General features: G+C 45.1%; 1 protein-coding gene across 4 annotated transcripts in view; it reads right to left on the bottom strand.

Moving 5' to 3' along the window:
• LOC100272218 (insulin receptor 2) overlaps positions 1–16682 on the bottom strand; it is a 128756-nt gene that overhangs the window by 28561 nt on the left and 83513 nt on the right. For all 4 annotated transcript variants that reach the window (XM_090232149.1, XM_090232147.1, XM_021599800.3 and 1 more), the window contains exon 3: positions 82–406. In XM_090232149.1, coding sequence (XP_090088275.1) covers positions 82–406 — 325 coding nt within the window. The remainder of the gene's footprint in view (positions 1–81; positions 407–16682) is intronic.

The raw sequence follows: 16682 nt of genomic DNA on the forward strand, positions 1-16682 counted from the left end.
ATGTAAACAGGGGACTGATGCGTGTTGGTGAATCGTTAAACCCCTAGTAAACGGCTGTCATGTTATAGATCTAAGACTTACGCGGTAGAGTTGATGGTGGTGTACCCTGAGGGGCACTCTGGGATGCAGGCTTTGTTGTGGATGACGTACTCATGGCAGTCGCTGGTCTTTCCATTCTTGCACTGGTTGTGGAGGTCCTGGCAGAAGGAGAGAGAGACGCAGCGCCAGCCCTTGAAGATGTAGTATCCCTGGGGACAGTGGTCCACACAGGTGTCCTGGTGCTGGAGGTTCTGGCAGGCCACACAGCTGCTGGCTTTGCCTGCCTCCAAGCAGCCTCCCAGGCACTGGTCGTGGCAGCAGTGGCCATGCTGGGTACAGGCCCGATGCTTACAGGTGGAGGGACACACTGTGGAGGGAGAATGAGTGGGGGAGGGAGAGCGAGAGGGATGATGGTTAGAGTTCAAACTCAATACAGGGGCCTGTCTGAATTCAGTCTTGAATCGGCTCAGACTGTAGATATCACTAACATCTGGATCAAATATATTACCCGGTCTCCCTGAGTAAAAAGCATCCCCCCAAATGAGTTGACTCACACCCAAATGATTGCAGAGGTGCTGACTAACGGAGAGTAAACTGCGTCAAAAGAAAGTCACACTATATACAATTGAAGTCAGAAGTTTACATACACCTTAGCAAAATATATTTAAACTCAGTTTTTCACAATTCCTGACATTTAATCCTAGTAAAAATTCCCCATCCTAGGTCAGTTAGGATAAACAGTTTATTTTAAGAATGTGAAATGTCAGAATAATAGTAGAGAGAATGATTTATTTCAGCTTTTATTTCTTTCATCACATTCCCAATGGGTCAGAAGTTTACATACACTCATTAAGTATTTGGTAGCATTGCCTTTAAATTTCTTAACTTGGGTCAAACGTTTTGGGTTTCCACAAGCTTCCCACAATAATTTGGGTGAATTTTGGCCCATTCCTCCTGACAGAGCTGGTGTAACTGAGTCAGGTTTGTAGGCCTCCTTGCTCACATATGCTTTTTCAGTTCTGCCCACAAAATTTCTAGGGGATTGAGGTCAGGGCTTTGTGATGGCCACTCCAATACCTTGACTTGGTTGTCCTTAAGCCATTTTGCCACAATTTTGGAAGTATGCTTAGGGTCATTGTCCATTTGGAAGACTTATTTGCAACCAAGCTTTGTGAAGTGCACCAGTCCCTCCTGCAGAAAAGCAGCCCCAGAAAATGATGCTGCCACCCCCGTGTTTCACGGTTGGGATGGTGTTCTTCGGCTTGCAAGCCTCCCCCTTTTCCTCTAAACATAACGAGTGTCATTATGGCCAAACAGTTCTATGGAGGACATTTCTCCAAAAAGTGCGATCTTTGTCCCCATGTGCAGTTGCAAACCGTAGTCTGGCGTTTTTTATGGCGGTTTTGGAGCAGTGGCTTCTTCCTTGCTGAGCGGCCTTTGAGGTTATGTCAATATAGGGCTCGTTTTACTGTGGATATAGATATTTTTGTACCCGTTTCCTACAGCGTCTTCACAAGGCCCTTTGCTGTTGTTCAAACAGTTTTAGAAATGTCAGAGTGTTTTCTATCCAATACTAATAATAATATGCATATATTGGCATCTGGGACAGAGTAGCAGGCAGTTTACTCTGGGCACCTTATTCATCAGAGCTTCTCAATACTGCCCCCGTCACCAAGCAGTTAACAGAAGCTTCTAAAGCCATGACATAATTTTCTGGAATTTTCCAAGCTGTTTAAAAGGCACAGTCAACTTAGTGTATGTAAACTTCTGACCCACTGGAATTGTGACACAGTGAATTGTAAGTGAAATAATCTGTCTGTAAACAATTGTTGGAAAAATTACTTGTGTCATGCACAAAGTAGATGTCCTAACCGACTTGCCAAAAATATAGTTGGTGGTTGAAAAACAAGTTTTAATGACTCCAACCTAAGTGTTTGTAAACTTCCGACTTGAACTGTATATGGGAATTTCCACCGAAAAGGCCCCAACATGAGCACTAACATGTGAAGTTCATAGGAGCATTCCAAATTGGGTGTGTCATGAAAGCTAAGAGTATATTTTTGGGAAATGAAGGCATAGATAACATTTTCAACCATTTTCCATGTTAGAAACTTGGCATCAGTAAAGGATTTGATTTCTGGATAAATGGGTCCTCTCGAAAAAGTCAAGGTATTAGAAAAAAATCAAAACACAATATTGACGTAAAGAACGCTGCCAACTAATATCAACACTAGATTTAGTTTGAGAATTTGTTTGCCTTCTGTAAATTTAAGAAATACTGCCTTGTAATTTCGTTACCAAAAACACACATATAGATTTTATATATTCTCTCGCTCGCGAGGGAGGATAATGAAAGTTCACAGAAGTAACACGTAAAGGTAGATCAAATAGTTAGTGATTTTACTGATAAAGTTTGAATCACTTAAATTATAAACAAACTCATTATTCCATTACCAACCTGTAACGGAACAATAAACAAATCTGTAACGGAATTACTCCAACTGAATTGGCCACAATGGGAAATCATAATAGTCACAAACTACAGTTGGGTTATCTGCTACTGTCCTCCCACTCCGCATACTGTTATGTTCAGCTCATAAATGTTTTCTTTGTCTTTCTGTCGTCTGGTGGTCAAACCAAGAGTTAAAACAGCCCGTCTGAACAACCCCTCCCCCTTGCTCGCTCTTTCTCCAGTTAAATGTCACCGCTCCCAACTCTTACTGACACCAACGAATGAGCCCCGTTTCTTTCCATTTATTGTGGCCAGCATCGTCACCCACTGAGCACCGACCTACACCGGACGTCGAAAGTAGTTGAAATTTGGTCAGTCCACCCTGGCCTTGATGATACCGTCCACAGGTGGACCGGACTGGACCACATCTAAACCGATCGTAGAAGTATGTTTCAACAGTTTGGATAGCACAGTACAGTAGATTACAGTAAAATACAATACAGTACAGTGAGTACAGTACAGTAGAGTATAGTATAGTACAGTACATTGTACTGTACTATACTGAATTATACTGCACATAACTCTACCCTACTCTGCTGTATTGCACTGCACTGTACTCTACTGTGCAGTGCTGCCTTACGCTGTGTTGTCCAAACTTGTGAAACATGAGAATGACATTCATATCCATAATTATGCATTTCGGTGTAGTATAGATCAAATCAAATTTTATTTGTCACATACACATGGTTAGCAGATGTTAATGCGAGTGTAGCGAAATGCTTGTGCTTCTAGTTCCGACAATGCAGTAATAACAAGTAATCTAACTAACAATTCCAAAACTACTGTCTTGTACACAGTGTAAGGGGATAAAGAATATGTACATAAGGATATATGAATGAGTGATGGTACAGAGCAGCATAGGCAAGATACAGTAGATGGTATCGGGTACAGTATGTACAAATGAGATGAGTATGTAAACAAAGTGGCATAGTATAGTATAAAGTGGCTAGTGATACATGTATTACATAAGGATACCGTCGATGATATAGAGTACAGTATATACGTATGCATATGAGATGAATAATGTAGGGTAAGTAACATTTATATAAGGTAGCATTGTTTAAAGTGGCTAGTGATATATTTACATCATTTCCCATCAATTCCCATTATTAAAGTGGCTGGAGTTGAGTCAGTGTCAGTGTGTTGGCAGCAGCCACTCAGTGTTAGTGGTGGCTGTTTAACAGTCTGATGGCCTTGAGATAGAAGCTGTTTTTCAGTCTCTCGGTCCCAGCTTTGATGCACCTGTACTGACCTCGCCTTCTGGATGATAGCGGGGTGAACAGGCAGTGGCTCGGGTGGTTGATGTCCTTGATGATCTTTATGGCCTTCCTGTGACATCGGGTGGTGTAGGTGTCCTGGAGGGCAGGTAGTTTGCCCCCGGTGATGCGTTGTGCAGACCTCACTACCCTCTGGAGAGCCTTACGGTTGAGGGCGGTGCAGTTGCCATACCAGGCGGTGATACAGCCCGCCAGGATGCTCTCGATTGTGCATCTGTAGAAGTTTGTGAGTGCTTTTGGTGACAAGCCGAATTTCTTCAGCCTCCTGAGGTTGAAGAGGCGCTGCTGCGCCTTCTTCACGATGCTGTCTGTGTGAGTGGACCAATTCAGTTTGTCTGTGATGTGTATGCCGAGGAACTTAAAACTTGCTACCCTCTCCACTACTGTTCCATCGATGTGGATAGGGGGGTGTTCCCTCTGCTGTTTCCTGAAGTCCACAATCATCTCCTTAGTTTTGTTGACGTTGAGTGTGAGGTTGTTTTCCTGACACCACACTCCGAGGGCCCTCACCTCCTCCCTGTAGGCCGTCTCATCGTTGTTGGTAATCAAGCCTACCACTGTTGTGTCGTCCGCAAACTTGATGATTGAGTTGGAGGCGTGCGTGGCCACGCAGTCGTGGGTGAACAGGGAGTACAGGAGAGGGCTCAGAACGCAACCTTGTGGGGCCCCAGTGTTGAGGATCAGCGGGGAGGAGATGTTGTTGCCTACCCTCACCACCTGGGGGCGGCCCGTCAGGAAGTCCAGTACCCAGTTGCACAGGGCGGGGTCGAGACCCAGGGTCTCGAGCTTGATGACGAGCTTGGAGGGTACTATGGTGTTGAATGCCGAGCTGTAGTCGATGAACAGCATTCTCACATAGGTATTCCTCTTGTCCAGATGGGTTAGGGCAGTGTGCAGTGTGGTTGAGATTGCATCGTCTGTGGACCTATTTGGGCGGTAAGCAAATTGGAGTGGGTCTAGGGTGTCGGGTAGGGTGGAGGTGATATGGTCCTTGACTAGTCTCTCAAAGCACTTCATGATGACGGATGTGAGTGCTACGGGGCGGTAGTCATTTAGCTCAGTTACCTTAGCTTTCTTGGGAACAGGAACAATGGTGGCCCTCTTGAAGCATGTGGGAACAGCAGACTGGTATAGGGATTGATTGAATATGTCCGTAAACACACCGGCCAGCTGGTCTGCGCATGCTCTGAGGGCGCGGCTGGGGATGCCATCTGGGCCTGCAGCCTTGCGAGGGTTAACACGTTTAAATGTCTTACTCACCTCGGCTGCAGTGAAGGAGAGACCGCATGTTTTCGTTGCAGGCCGTGTCAGTGGCACTGTATTGTCCTCAAAGCGGGCAAAAAAGTTATTTAGTCTGCCTGGGAGCAAGACATCCTGGTCCGTGACTGGGCTGGGTTTCTTCCTGTAGTCCGTGATTGACTGTAGACCCTGCCACATGCCTCTTGTGTCTGAGCCGTTGAATTGAGATTCTACTTTGTCTCTGTACTTGCGCTTAGCTTGTTTGATAGCCTTGCGGAGGGAATAGCTGCACTGTTTGTATTCGGTCATGTTACCAGACACCTTGCCCTGATTAAAAGCAGTGGTTCGCGCTTTCAGTTTCACACGAATGCTGCCATCAATCCACGGTTTCTGGTTAGGGAATGTTTTAATCGTTGCTATGGGAACGACATCTTCAACGCACGTTCTAATGAACTCGCACACCGAATCAGCGTATTCGTCAATGTTGTTATCTGACGCAATACGAAACATCTCCCAGTCCACGTGATGGAAGCAGTCTTGGAGTGTGGAGTCAGCTTGGTCGGACCAGCGTTGGACAGACCTCAGCGTGGGAGCCTCTTGTTTTAGTTTCTGTCTGTAGGCAGGGATCAACAAAATGGAGTCGTGGTCAGCTTTTCCGAAAGGGGGGCGGGGCAGGGCCTTATATGCGTCGCGGAAGTTAGAGTAACAATGGTCCAAGGTCTTTCCTCCAGTCTCCAGTCAGATCAGGGACTCATTATGTCATTCCGTTATCATAATAATGCCTTTACCGGGTGTAAATGCACTTCACTTACTGTAGTTCAATAATAGCTGACATCCAATTATTTGGGTGTCAATGCACTTCACTTACTGTAGTTCAATAATAGCTGACATCCAATTATTTGGGTGTCAATGCACTTCACTTACTGTAGTTCAATAATAGCTGACATCCAATTATTTCTTCGTCTTTGAATCTGAATTCGGAGCAGATATTGAAGTTATTTAAAAAAACAAAAACATGATCGCATAAAAACATGGTGATTTTACTGTCTTTCCGGTACCAAAGTTCGCAACTGCACAATTCCACTAAATTCATTTTTGTAAAATCTTCAGTGAAAATTGTTACGCGTGGTTCTTGTGCATAGTGTTGTATGGTTAGCTAAACTTTTACACTATTGCAGTGTTTACCTCAGCCATACAGCTGATCTCACTCCTACTATCGGAACAATACAGCTCTTCTAACCAACAATAGCTAGAAACCGAAAGTGTGGAATTTGTGTCAATTACATTTAATTTATTCCGGGGGGAAACCACCCATGGATCTCTCCAGACAGCCTTCCCAAAGTCCAGGGTGGATCACCTCTGAGCCAGAATATCTCTTTGCTGTGTTTCTAGGTAACGCTGGGGGGGATATAGGCAGACAGCGGTTAGGATCTGGGTCCCGGTCCAGGCTGGGCTCCCGGTACCGGTAACCGGAGAGGGCCCAGCAGCACTGCTGGGAGTCACCTGCTCCCTGTGCTGACACCGGCCCGCCATGGAGACAGACATCCCAGACGGAACAATGTGAGGGGATTTGAGAGGCTGCTGTATAAAAGCTGTGTGTCTGACCCACGTGTTTGGCAAGCAGGAGAGACATGAGCTGCCTGGGTCCAACTCAAACAACCACAGCATTCTTTTACAACAGAATGGAAGTGGGCGGGGTGGGGACAAAACCCAAAAATGGAGAAGGAGGAGAAAATAAGAGGCAGTGCTGAGGAGGGAGGTTAGAGGTTTCTGACTCTGGGATCCAGGCTCTCGATCCAGGCTCTGGGGTGGAAACTTTAGGGTCCTGTATGCATGGCTGCCTGCTAGCCAGTGCCCTCTGGAGGGAGGGAGACTCAAACGCACCCTGACCGTTACCACACCACGGGCTAACAGAAGGAAGTAACTGGCAAATGAGGAGGAGAGGAAGCTGCTGTCATCTGTTCTGTTGTAACTATTACTAATTCTGCTATTTTTTTACAGGTATGTTTGTTTACTACTACTACAGTGTGTCTGTTTAAGTGAACAGTGCATGTCAGTGGCCCTATGTTATATGAGAGAGTCCAATGGATGGAGAGAGTTGAAGGAGCTTAAGTGTGTATTTGATCAGCAGCATTAAAGTGAGGGGCCTGAAAGAGGGGACGAAAAGCATAATGTACCACCCCACCATAAGCCTAAAACAGTCACAATACATTTGGACCGCTCCTAGGCCATCGCCACACAAAGGACATCCACATTCCTGCTGCCCCATGTGCAGTTGCAAACCGTAGTCTGGCGTTTTTTATGGCGGTTTTGGAGCAGTGGCTTCTTCCTTGCTGAGCGGCCTTTGAGGTTATGTCAATATAGGGCTCGTTTTACTGTGGATATAGATATTTTTGTACCTGTTTCCTACAGCGTCTTCACAAGGCCCTTTGCTGTTGTTCAAACAGTTTTAGAAATGTCAGAGTGTTTTCTATCCAATACTAATAATAATATGCATATATTGGCATCTGGGACAGAGTAGCAGGCAGTTTACTCTGGGCACCTTATTCATCAGAGCTTCTCAATACTGCCCCCGTCACCAAGCAGTTAACAGAAGCTTCTAAAGCCATGACATAATTTTCTGGAATTTTCCAAGCTGTTTAAAAGGCACAGTCAACTTAGTGTATGTAAACTTCTGACCCACTGGAATTGTGACACAGTGAATTGTAAGTGAAATAATCTGTCTGTAAACAATTGTTGGAAAAATTACTTGTGTCATGCACAAAGTAGATGTCCTAACCGACTTGCCAAAAATATAGTTGGTGGTTGAAAAACAAGTTTTAATGACTCCAACCTAAGTGTTTGTAAACTTCCGACTTGAACTGTATATGGGAATTTCCACCGAAAAGGCCCCAACATGAGCACTAACATGTGAAGTTCATAGGAGCATTCCAAATTGGGTGTGTCATGAAAGCTAAGAGTATATTTTTGGGAAATGAAGGCATAGATAACATTTTCAACCATTTTCCATGTTAGAAACTTGGCATCAGTAAAGGATTTGATTTCTGGATAAATGGGTCCTCTCGAAAAAGTCAAGGTATTAGAAAAAAATCAAAACACAATATTGACGTAAAGAACGCTGCCAACTAATATCAACACTAGATTTAGTTTGAGAATTTGTTTGCCTTCTGTAAATTTAAGAAATACTGCCTTGTAATTTCGTTACCAAAAACACACATATAGATTTTATATATTCTCTCGCTCGCGAGGGAGGATAATGAAAGTTCACAGAAGTAACACGTAAAGGTAGATCAAATAGTTAGTGATTTTACTGATAAAGTTTGAATCACTTAAATTATAAACAAACTCATTATTCCATTACCAACCTGTAACGGAACAATAAACAAATCTGTAACGGAATTACTCCAACTGAATTGGCCACAATGGGAAATCATAATAGTCACAAACTACAGTTGGGTTATCTGCTACTGTCCTCCCACTCCGCATACTGTTATGTTCAGCTCATAAATGTTTTCTTTGTCTTTCTGTCGTCTGGTGGTCAAACCAAGAGTTAAAACAGCCCGTCTGAACAACCCCTCCCCCTTGCTCGCTCTTTCTCCAGTTAAATGTCACCGCTCCCAACTCTTACTGACACCAACGAATGAGCCCCGTTTCTTTCCATTTATTGTGGCCAGCATCGTCACCCACTGAGCACCGACCTACACCGGACGTCGAAAGTAGTTGAAATTTGGTCAGTCCACCCTGGCCTTGATGATACCGTCCACAGGTGGACCGGACTGGACCACATCTAAACCGATCGTAGAAGTATGTTTCAACAGTTTGGATAGCACAGTACAGTAGATTACAGTAAAATACAATACAGTACAGTGAGTACAGTACAGTAGAGTATAGTATAGTACAGTACATTGTACTGTACTATACTGAATTATACTGCACATAACTCTACCCTACTCTGCTGTATTGCACTGCACTGTACTCTACTGTGCAGTGCTGCCTTACGCTGTGTTGTCCAAACTTGTGAAACATGAGAATGACATTCATATCCATAATTATGCATTTCGGTGTAGTATAGATCAAATCAAATTTTATTTGTCACATACACATGGTTAGCAGATGTTAATGCGAGTGTAGCGAAATGCTTGTGCTTCTAGTTCCGACAATGCAGTAATAACAAGTAATCTAACTAACAATTCCAAAACTACTGTCTTGTACACAGTGTAAGGGGATAAAGAATATGTACATAAGGATATATGAATGAGTGATGGTACAGAGCAGCATAGGCAAGATACAGTAGATGGTATCGGGTACAGTATGTACAAATGAGATGAGTATGTAAACAAAGTGGCATAGTATAGTATAAAGTGGCTAGTGATACATGTATTACATAAGGATACCGTCGATGATATAGAGTACAGTATATACGTATGCATATGAGATGAATAATGTAGGGTAAGTAACATTTATATAAGGTAGCATTGTTTAAAGTGGCTAGTGATATATTTACATCATTTCCCATCAATTCCCATTATTAAAGTGGCTGGAGTTGAGTCAGTGTCAGTGTGTTGGCAGCAGCCACTCAGTGTTAGTGGTGGCTGTTTAACAGTCTGATGGCCTTGAGATAGAAGCTGTTTTTCAGTCTCTCGGTCCCAGCTTTGATGCACCTGTACTGACCTCGCCTTCTGGATGATAGCGGGGTGAACAGGCAGTGGCTCGGGTGGTTGATGTCCTTGATGATCTTTATGGCCTTCCTGTGACATCGGGTGGTGTAGGTGTCCTGGAGGGCAGGTAGTTTGCCCCCGGTGATGCGTTGTGCAGACCTCACTACCCTCTGGAGAGCCTTACGGTTGAGGGCGGTGCAGTTGCCATACCAGGCGGTGATACAGCCCGCCAGGATGCTCTCGATTGTGCATCTGTAGAAGTTTGTGAGTGCTTTTGGTGACAAGCCGAATTTCTTCAGCCTCCTGAGGTTGAAGAGGCGCTGCTGCGCCTTCTTCACGATGCTGTCTGTGTGAGTGGACCAATTCAGTTTGTCTGTGATGTGTATGCCGAGGAACTTAAAACTTGCTACCCTCTCCACTACTGTTCCATCGATGTGGATAGGGGGGTGTTCCCTCTGCTGTTTCCTGAAGTCCACAATCATCTCCTTAGTTTTGTTGACGTTGAGTGTGAGGTTGTTTTCCTGACACCACACTCCGAGGGCCCTCACCTCCTCCCTGTAGGCCGTCTCATCGTTGTTGGTAATCAAGCCTACCACTGTTGTGTCGTCCGCAAACTTGATGATTGAGTTGGAGGCGTGCGTGGCCACGCAGTCGTGGGTGAACAGGGAGTACAGGAGAGGGCTCAGAACGCAACCTTGTGGGGCCCCAGTGTTGAGGATCAGCGGGGAGGAGATGTTGTTGCCTACCCTCACCACCTGGGGGCGGCCCGTCAGGAAGTCCAGTACCCAGTTGCACAGGGCGGGGTCGAGACCCAGGGTCTCGAGCTTGATGACGAGCTTGGAGGGTACTATGGTGTTGAATGCCGAGCTGTAGTCGATGAACAGCATTCTCACATAGGTATTCCTCTTGTCCAGATGGGTTAGGGCAGTGTGCAGTGTGGTTGAGATTGCATCGTCTGTGGACCTATTTGGGCGGTAAGCAAATTGGAGTGGGTCTAGGGTGTCGGGTAGGGTGGAGGTGATATGGTCCTTGACTAGTCTCTCAAAGCACTTCATGATGACGGATGTGAGTGCTACGGGGCGGTAGTCATTTAGCTCAGTTACCTTAGCTTTCTTGGGAACAGGAACAATGGTGGCCCTCTTGAAGCATGTGGGAACAGCAGACTGGTATAGGGATTGATTGAATATGTCCGTAAACACACCGGCCAGCTGGTCTGCGCATGCTCTGAGGGCGCGGCTGGGGATGCCATCTGGGCCTGCAGCCTTGCGAGGGTTAACACGTTTAAATGTCTTACTCACCTCGGCTGCAGTGAAGGAGAGACCGCATGTTTTCGTTGCAGGCCGTGTCAGTGGCACTGTATTGTCCTCAAAGCGGGCAAAAAAGTTATTTAGTCTGCCTGGGAGCAAGACATCCTGGTCCGTGACTGGGCTGGGTTTCTTCCTGTAGTCCGTGATTGACTGTAGACCCTGCCACATGCCTCTTGTGTCTGAGCCGTTGAATTGAGATTCTACTTTGTCTCTGTACTTGCGCTTAGCTTGTTTGATAGCCTTGCGGAGGGAATAGCTGCACTGTTTGTATTCGGTCATGTTACCAGACACCTTGCCCTGATTAAAAGCAGTGGTTCGCGCTTTCAGTTTCACACGAATGCTGCCATCAATCCACGGTTTCTGGTTAGGGAATGTTTTAATCGTTGCTATGGGAACGACATCTTCAACGCACGTTCTAATGAACTCGCACACCGAATCAGCGTATTCGTCAATGTTGTTATCTGACGCAATACGAAACATCTCCCAGTCCACGTGATGGAAGCAGTCTTGGAGTGTGGAGTCAGCTTGGTCGGACCAGCGTTGGACAGACCTCAGCGTGGGAGCCTCTTGTTTTAGTTTCTGTCTGTAGGCAGGGATCAACAAAATGGAGTCGTGGTCAGCTTTTCCGAAAGGGGGGCGGGGCAGGGCCTTATATGCGTCGCGGAAGTTAGAGTAACAATGGTCCAAGGTCTTTCCTCCAGTCTCCAGTCAGATCAGGGACTCATTATGTCATTCCGTTATCATAATAATGCCTTTACCGGGTGTAAATGCACTTCACTTACTGTAGTTCAATAATAGCTGACATCCAATTATTTGGGTGTCAATGCACTTCACTTACTGTAGTTCAATAATAGCTGACATCCAATTATTTGGGTGTCAATGCACTTCACTTACTGTAGTTCAATAATAGCTGACATCCAATTATTTCTTCGTCTTTGAATCTGAATTCGGAGCAGATATTGAAGTTATTTAAAAAAACAAAAACATGATCGCATAAAAACATGGTGATTTTACTGTCTTTCCGGTACCAAAGTTCGCAACTGCACAATTCCACTAAATTCATTTTTGTAAAATCTTCAGTGAAAATTGTTACGCGTGGTTCTTGTGCATAGTGTTGTATGGTTAGCTAAACTTTTACACTATTGCAGTGTTTACCTCAGCCATACAGCTGATCTCACTCCTACTATCGGAACAATACAGCTCTTCTAACCAACAATAGCTAGAAACCGAAAGTGTGGAATTTGTGTCAATTACATTTAATTTATTCCGGGGGGAAACCACCCATGGATCTCTCCAGACAGCCTTCCCAAAGTCCAGGGTGGATCACCTCTGAGCCAGAATATCTCTTTGCTGTGTTTCTAGGTAACGCTGGGGGGGATATAGGCAGACAGCGGTTAGGATCTGGGTCCCGGTCCAGGCTGGGCTCCCGGTACCGGTAACCGGAGAGGGCCCAGCAGCACTGCTGGGAGTCACCTGCTCCCTGTGCTGACACCGGCCCGCCATGGAGACAGACATCCCAGACGGAACAATGTGAGGGGATTTGAGAGGCTGCTGTATAAAAGCTGTGTGTCTGACCCACGTGTTTGGCAAGCAGGAGAGACATGAGCTGCCTGGGTCCAACTCAAACAACCACAGCATTCTTTTACAACAGAATGGAAGTGGGCGGGGTGGGGACAAAACCCAAAAATGGAGAAGGAGGAGAAAATAAGAGGCAGTGCTGAGGAGGGAGGTTAGAGGTTTCTGACTCTGGGATCCAGGCTCTCGATCCAGGCTCTGGGGTGGAAACTTTAGGGTCCTGTATGCATGGCTGCCTGCTAGCCAGTGCCCTCTGGAGGGAGGGAGACTCAAACGCACCCTGACCGTTACCACACCACGGGCTAACAGAAGGAAGTAACTGGCAAATGAGGAGGAGAGGAAGCTGCTGTCATCTGTTCTGTTGTAACTATTACTAATTCTGCTATTTTTTTACAGGTATGTTTGTTTACTACTACTACAGTGTGTCTGTTTAAGTGAACAGTGCATGTCAGTGGCCCTATGTTATATGAGAGAGTCCAATGGATGGAGAGAGTTGAAGGAGCTTAAGTGTGTATTTGATCAGCAGCATTAAAGTGAGGGGCCTGAAAGAGGGGACGAAAAGCATAATGTACCACCCCACCATAAGCCTAAAACAGTCACAATACATTTGGACCGCTCCTAGGCCATCGCCACACAAAGGACATCCACATTCCTGCTGCCCCATGTGCAGTTGCAAACCGTAGTCTGGCGTTTTTTATGGCGGTTTTGGAGCAGTGGCTTCTTCCTTGCTGAGCGGCCTTTGAGGTTATGTCAATATAGGGCTCGTTTTACTGTGGATATAGATATTTTTGTACCTGTTTCCTACAGCGTCTTCACAAGGCCCTTTGCTGTTGTTCAAACAGTTTTAGAAATGTCAGAGTGTTTTCTATCCAATACTAATAATAATATGCATATATTGGCATCTGGGACAGAGTAGCAGGCAGTTTACTCTGGGCACCTTATTCATCAGAGCTTCTCAATACTGCCCCCGTCACCAAGCAGTTAACAGAAGCTTCTAAAGCCATGACATAATTTTCTGGAATTTTCCAAGCTGTTTAAAAGGCACAGTCAACTTAGTGTATGTAAACTTCTGACCCACTGGAATTGTGACACAGTGAATTGTAAGTGAAATAATCTGTCTGTAAACAATTGTTGGAAAAATTACTTGTGTCATGCACAAAGTAGATGTCCTAACCGACTTGCCAAAAATATAGTTGGTGGTTGAAAAACAAGTTTTAATGACTCCAACCTAAGTGTTTGTAAACTTCCGACTTGAACTGTATATGGGAATTTCCACCGAAAAGGCCCCAACATGAGCACTAACATGTGAAGTTCATAGGAGCATTCCAAATTGGGTGTGTCATGAAAGCTAAGAGTATATTTTTGGGAAATGAAGGCATAGATAACATTTTCAACCATTTTCCATGTTAGAAACTTGGCATCAGTAAAGGATTTGATTTCTGGATAAATGGGTCCTCTCGAAAAAGTCAAGGTATTAGAAAAAAATCAAAACACAATATTGACGTAAAGAACGCTGCCAACTAATATCAACACTAGATTTAGTTTGAGAATTTGTTTGCCTTCTGTAAATTTAAGAAATACTGCCTTGTAATTTCGTTACCAAAAACACACATATAGATTTTATATATTCTCTCGCTCGCGAGGGAGGATAATGAAAGTTCACAGAAGTAACACGTAAAGGTAGATCAAATAGTTAGTGATTTTACTGATAAAGTTTGAATCACTTAAATTATAAACAAACTCATTATTCCATTACCAACCTGTAACGGAACAATAAACAAATCTGTAACGGAATTACTCCAACTGAATTGGCCACAATGGGAAATCATAATAGTCACAAACTACAGTTGGGTTATCTGCTACTGTCCTCCCACTCCGCATACTGTTATGTTCAGCTCATAAATGTTTTCTTTGTCTTTCTGTCGTCTGGTGGTCAAACCAAGAGTTAAAACAGCCCGTCTGAACAACCCCTCCCCCTTGCTCGCTCTTTCTCCAGTTAAATGTCACCGCTCCCAACTCTTACTGACACCAACGAATGAGCCCCGTTTCTTTCCATTTATTGTGGCCAGCATCGTCACCCACTGAGCACCGACCTACACCGGACGTCGAAAGTAGTTGAAATTTGGTCAGTCCACCCTGGCCTTGATGATACCGTCCACAGGTGGACCGGACTGGACCACATCTAAACCGATCGTAGAAGTATGTTTCAACAGTTTGGATAGCACAGTACAGTAGATTACAGTAAAATACAATACAGTACAGTGAGTACAGTACAGTAGAGTATAGTATAGTACAGTACATTGTACTGTACTATACTGAATTATACTGCACATAACTCTACCCTACTCTGCTGTATTGCACTGCACTGTACTCTACTGTGCAGTGCTGCCTTACGCTGTGTTGTCCAAACTTGTGAAACATGAGAATGACATTCATATCCATAATTATGCATTTCGGTGTAGTATAGATCAAATCAAATTTTATTTGTCACATACACATGGTTAGCAGATGTTAATGCGAGTGTAGCGAAATGCTTGTGCTTCTAGTTCCGACAATGCAGTAATAACAAGTAATCTAACTAACAATTCCAAAACTACTGTCTTGTACACAGTGTAAGGGGATAAAGAATATGTACATAAGGATATATGAATGAGTGATGGTACAGAGCAGCATAGGCAAGATACAGTAGATGGTATCGGGTACAGTATGTACAAATGAGATGAGTATGTAAACAAAGTGGCATAGTATAGTATAAAGTGGCTAGTGATACATGTATTACATAAGGATACCGTCGATGATATAGAGTACAGTATATACGTATGCATATGAGATGAATAATGTAGGGTAAGTAACATTTATATAAGGTAGCATTGTTTAAAGTGGCTAGTGATATATTTACATCATTTCCCATCAATTCCCATTATTAAAGTGGCTGGAGTTGAGTCAGTGTCAGTGTGTTGGCAGCAGCCACTCAGTGTTAGTGGTGGCTGTTTAACAGTCTGATGGCCTTGAGATAGAAGCTGTTTTTCAGTCTCTCGGTCCCAGCTTTGATGCACCTGTACTGACCTCGCCTTCTGGATGATAGCGGGGTGAACAGGCAGTGGCTCGGGTGGTTGATGTCCTTGATGATCTTTATGGCCTTCCTGTGACATCGGGTGGTGTAGGTGTCCTGGAGGGCAGGTAGTTTGCCCCCGGTGATGCGTTGTGCAGACCTCACTACCCTCTGGAGAGCCTTACGGTTGAGGGCGGTGCAGTTGCCATACCAGGCGGTGATACAGCCCGCCAGGATGCTCTCGATTGTGCATCTGTAGAAGTTTGTGAGTGCTTTTGGTGACAAGCCGAATTTCTTCAGCCTCCTGAGGTTGAAGAGGCGCTGCTGCGCCTTCTTCACGATGCTGTCTGTGTGAGTGGACCAATTCAGTTTGTCTGTGATGTGTATGCCGAGGAACTTAAAACTTGCTACCCTCTCCACTACTGTTCCATCGATGTGGATAGGGGGGTGTTCCCTCTGCTGTTTCCTGAAGTCCACAATCATCTCCTTAGTTTTGTTGACGTTGAGTGTGAGGTTGTTTTCCTGACACCACACTCCGAGGGCCCTCACCTCCTCCCTGTAGGCCGTCTCATCGTTGTTGGTAATCAAGCCTACCACTGTTGTGTCGTCCGCAAACTTGATGATTGAGTTGGAGGCGTGCGTGGCCACGCAGTCGTGGGTGAACAGGGAGTACAGGAGAGGGCTCAGAACGCAACCTTGTGGGGCCCCAGTGTTGAGGATCAGCGGGGAGGAGATGTTGTTGCCTACCCTCACCACCTGGGGGCGGCCCGTCAGGAAGTCCAGTACCCAGTTGCACAGGGCGGGGTCGAGACCCAGGGTCTCGAGCTTGATGACGAGCTTGGAGGGTACTATGGTGTTGAATGCCGAGCTGTAGTCGATGAACAGCATTCTCACATAGGTATTCCTCTTGTCCAGATGGGTTAGGGCAGTGTGCAGTGTGGTTGAGATTGCATCGTCTGTGGACCTATTTGGGCGGTAAGCAAATTGGAGTGGGTCTAGGGTGTCGGGTAGGGTGGAGGTGAT

This window comes from Oncorhynchus mykiss, chromosome 4, assembly GCF_057628025.1.
Source record: "Oncorhynchus mykiss isolate SJ-2025 chromosome 4, ASM5762802v1, whole genome shotgun sequence".
NCBI lineage: Eukaryota > Metazoa > Chordata > Actinopteri > Salmoniformes > Salmonidae > Oncorhynchus > Oncorhynchus mykiss.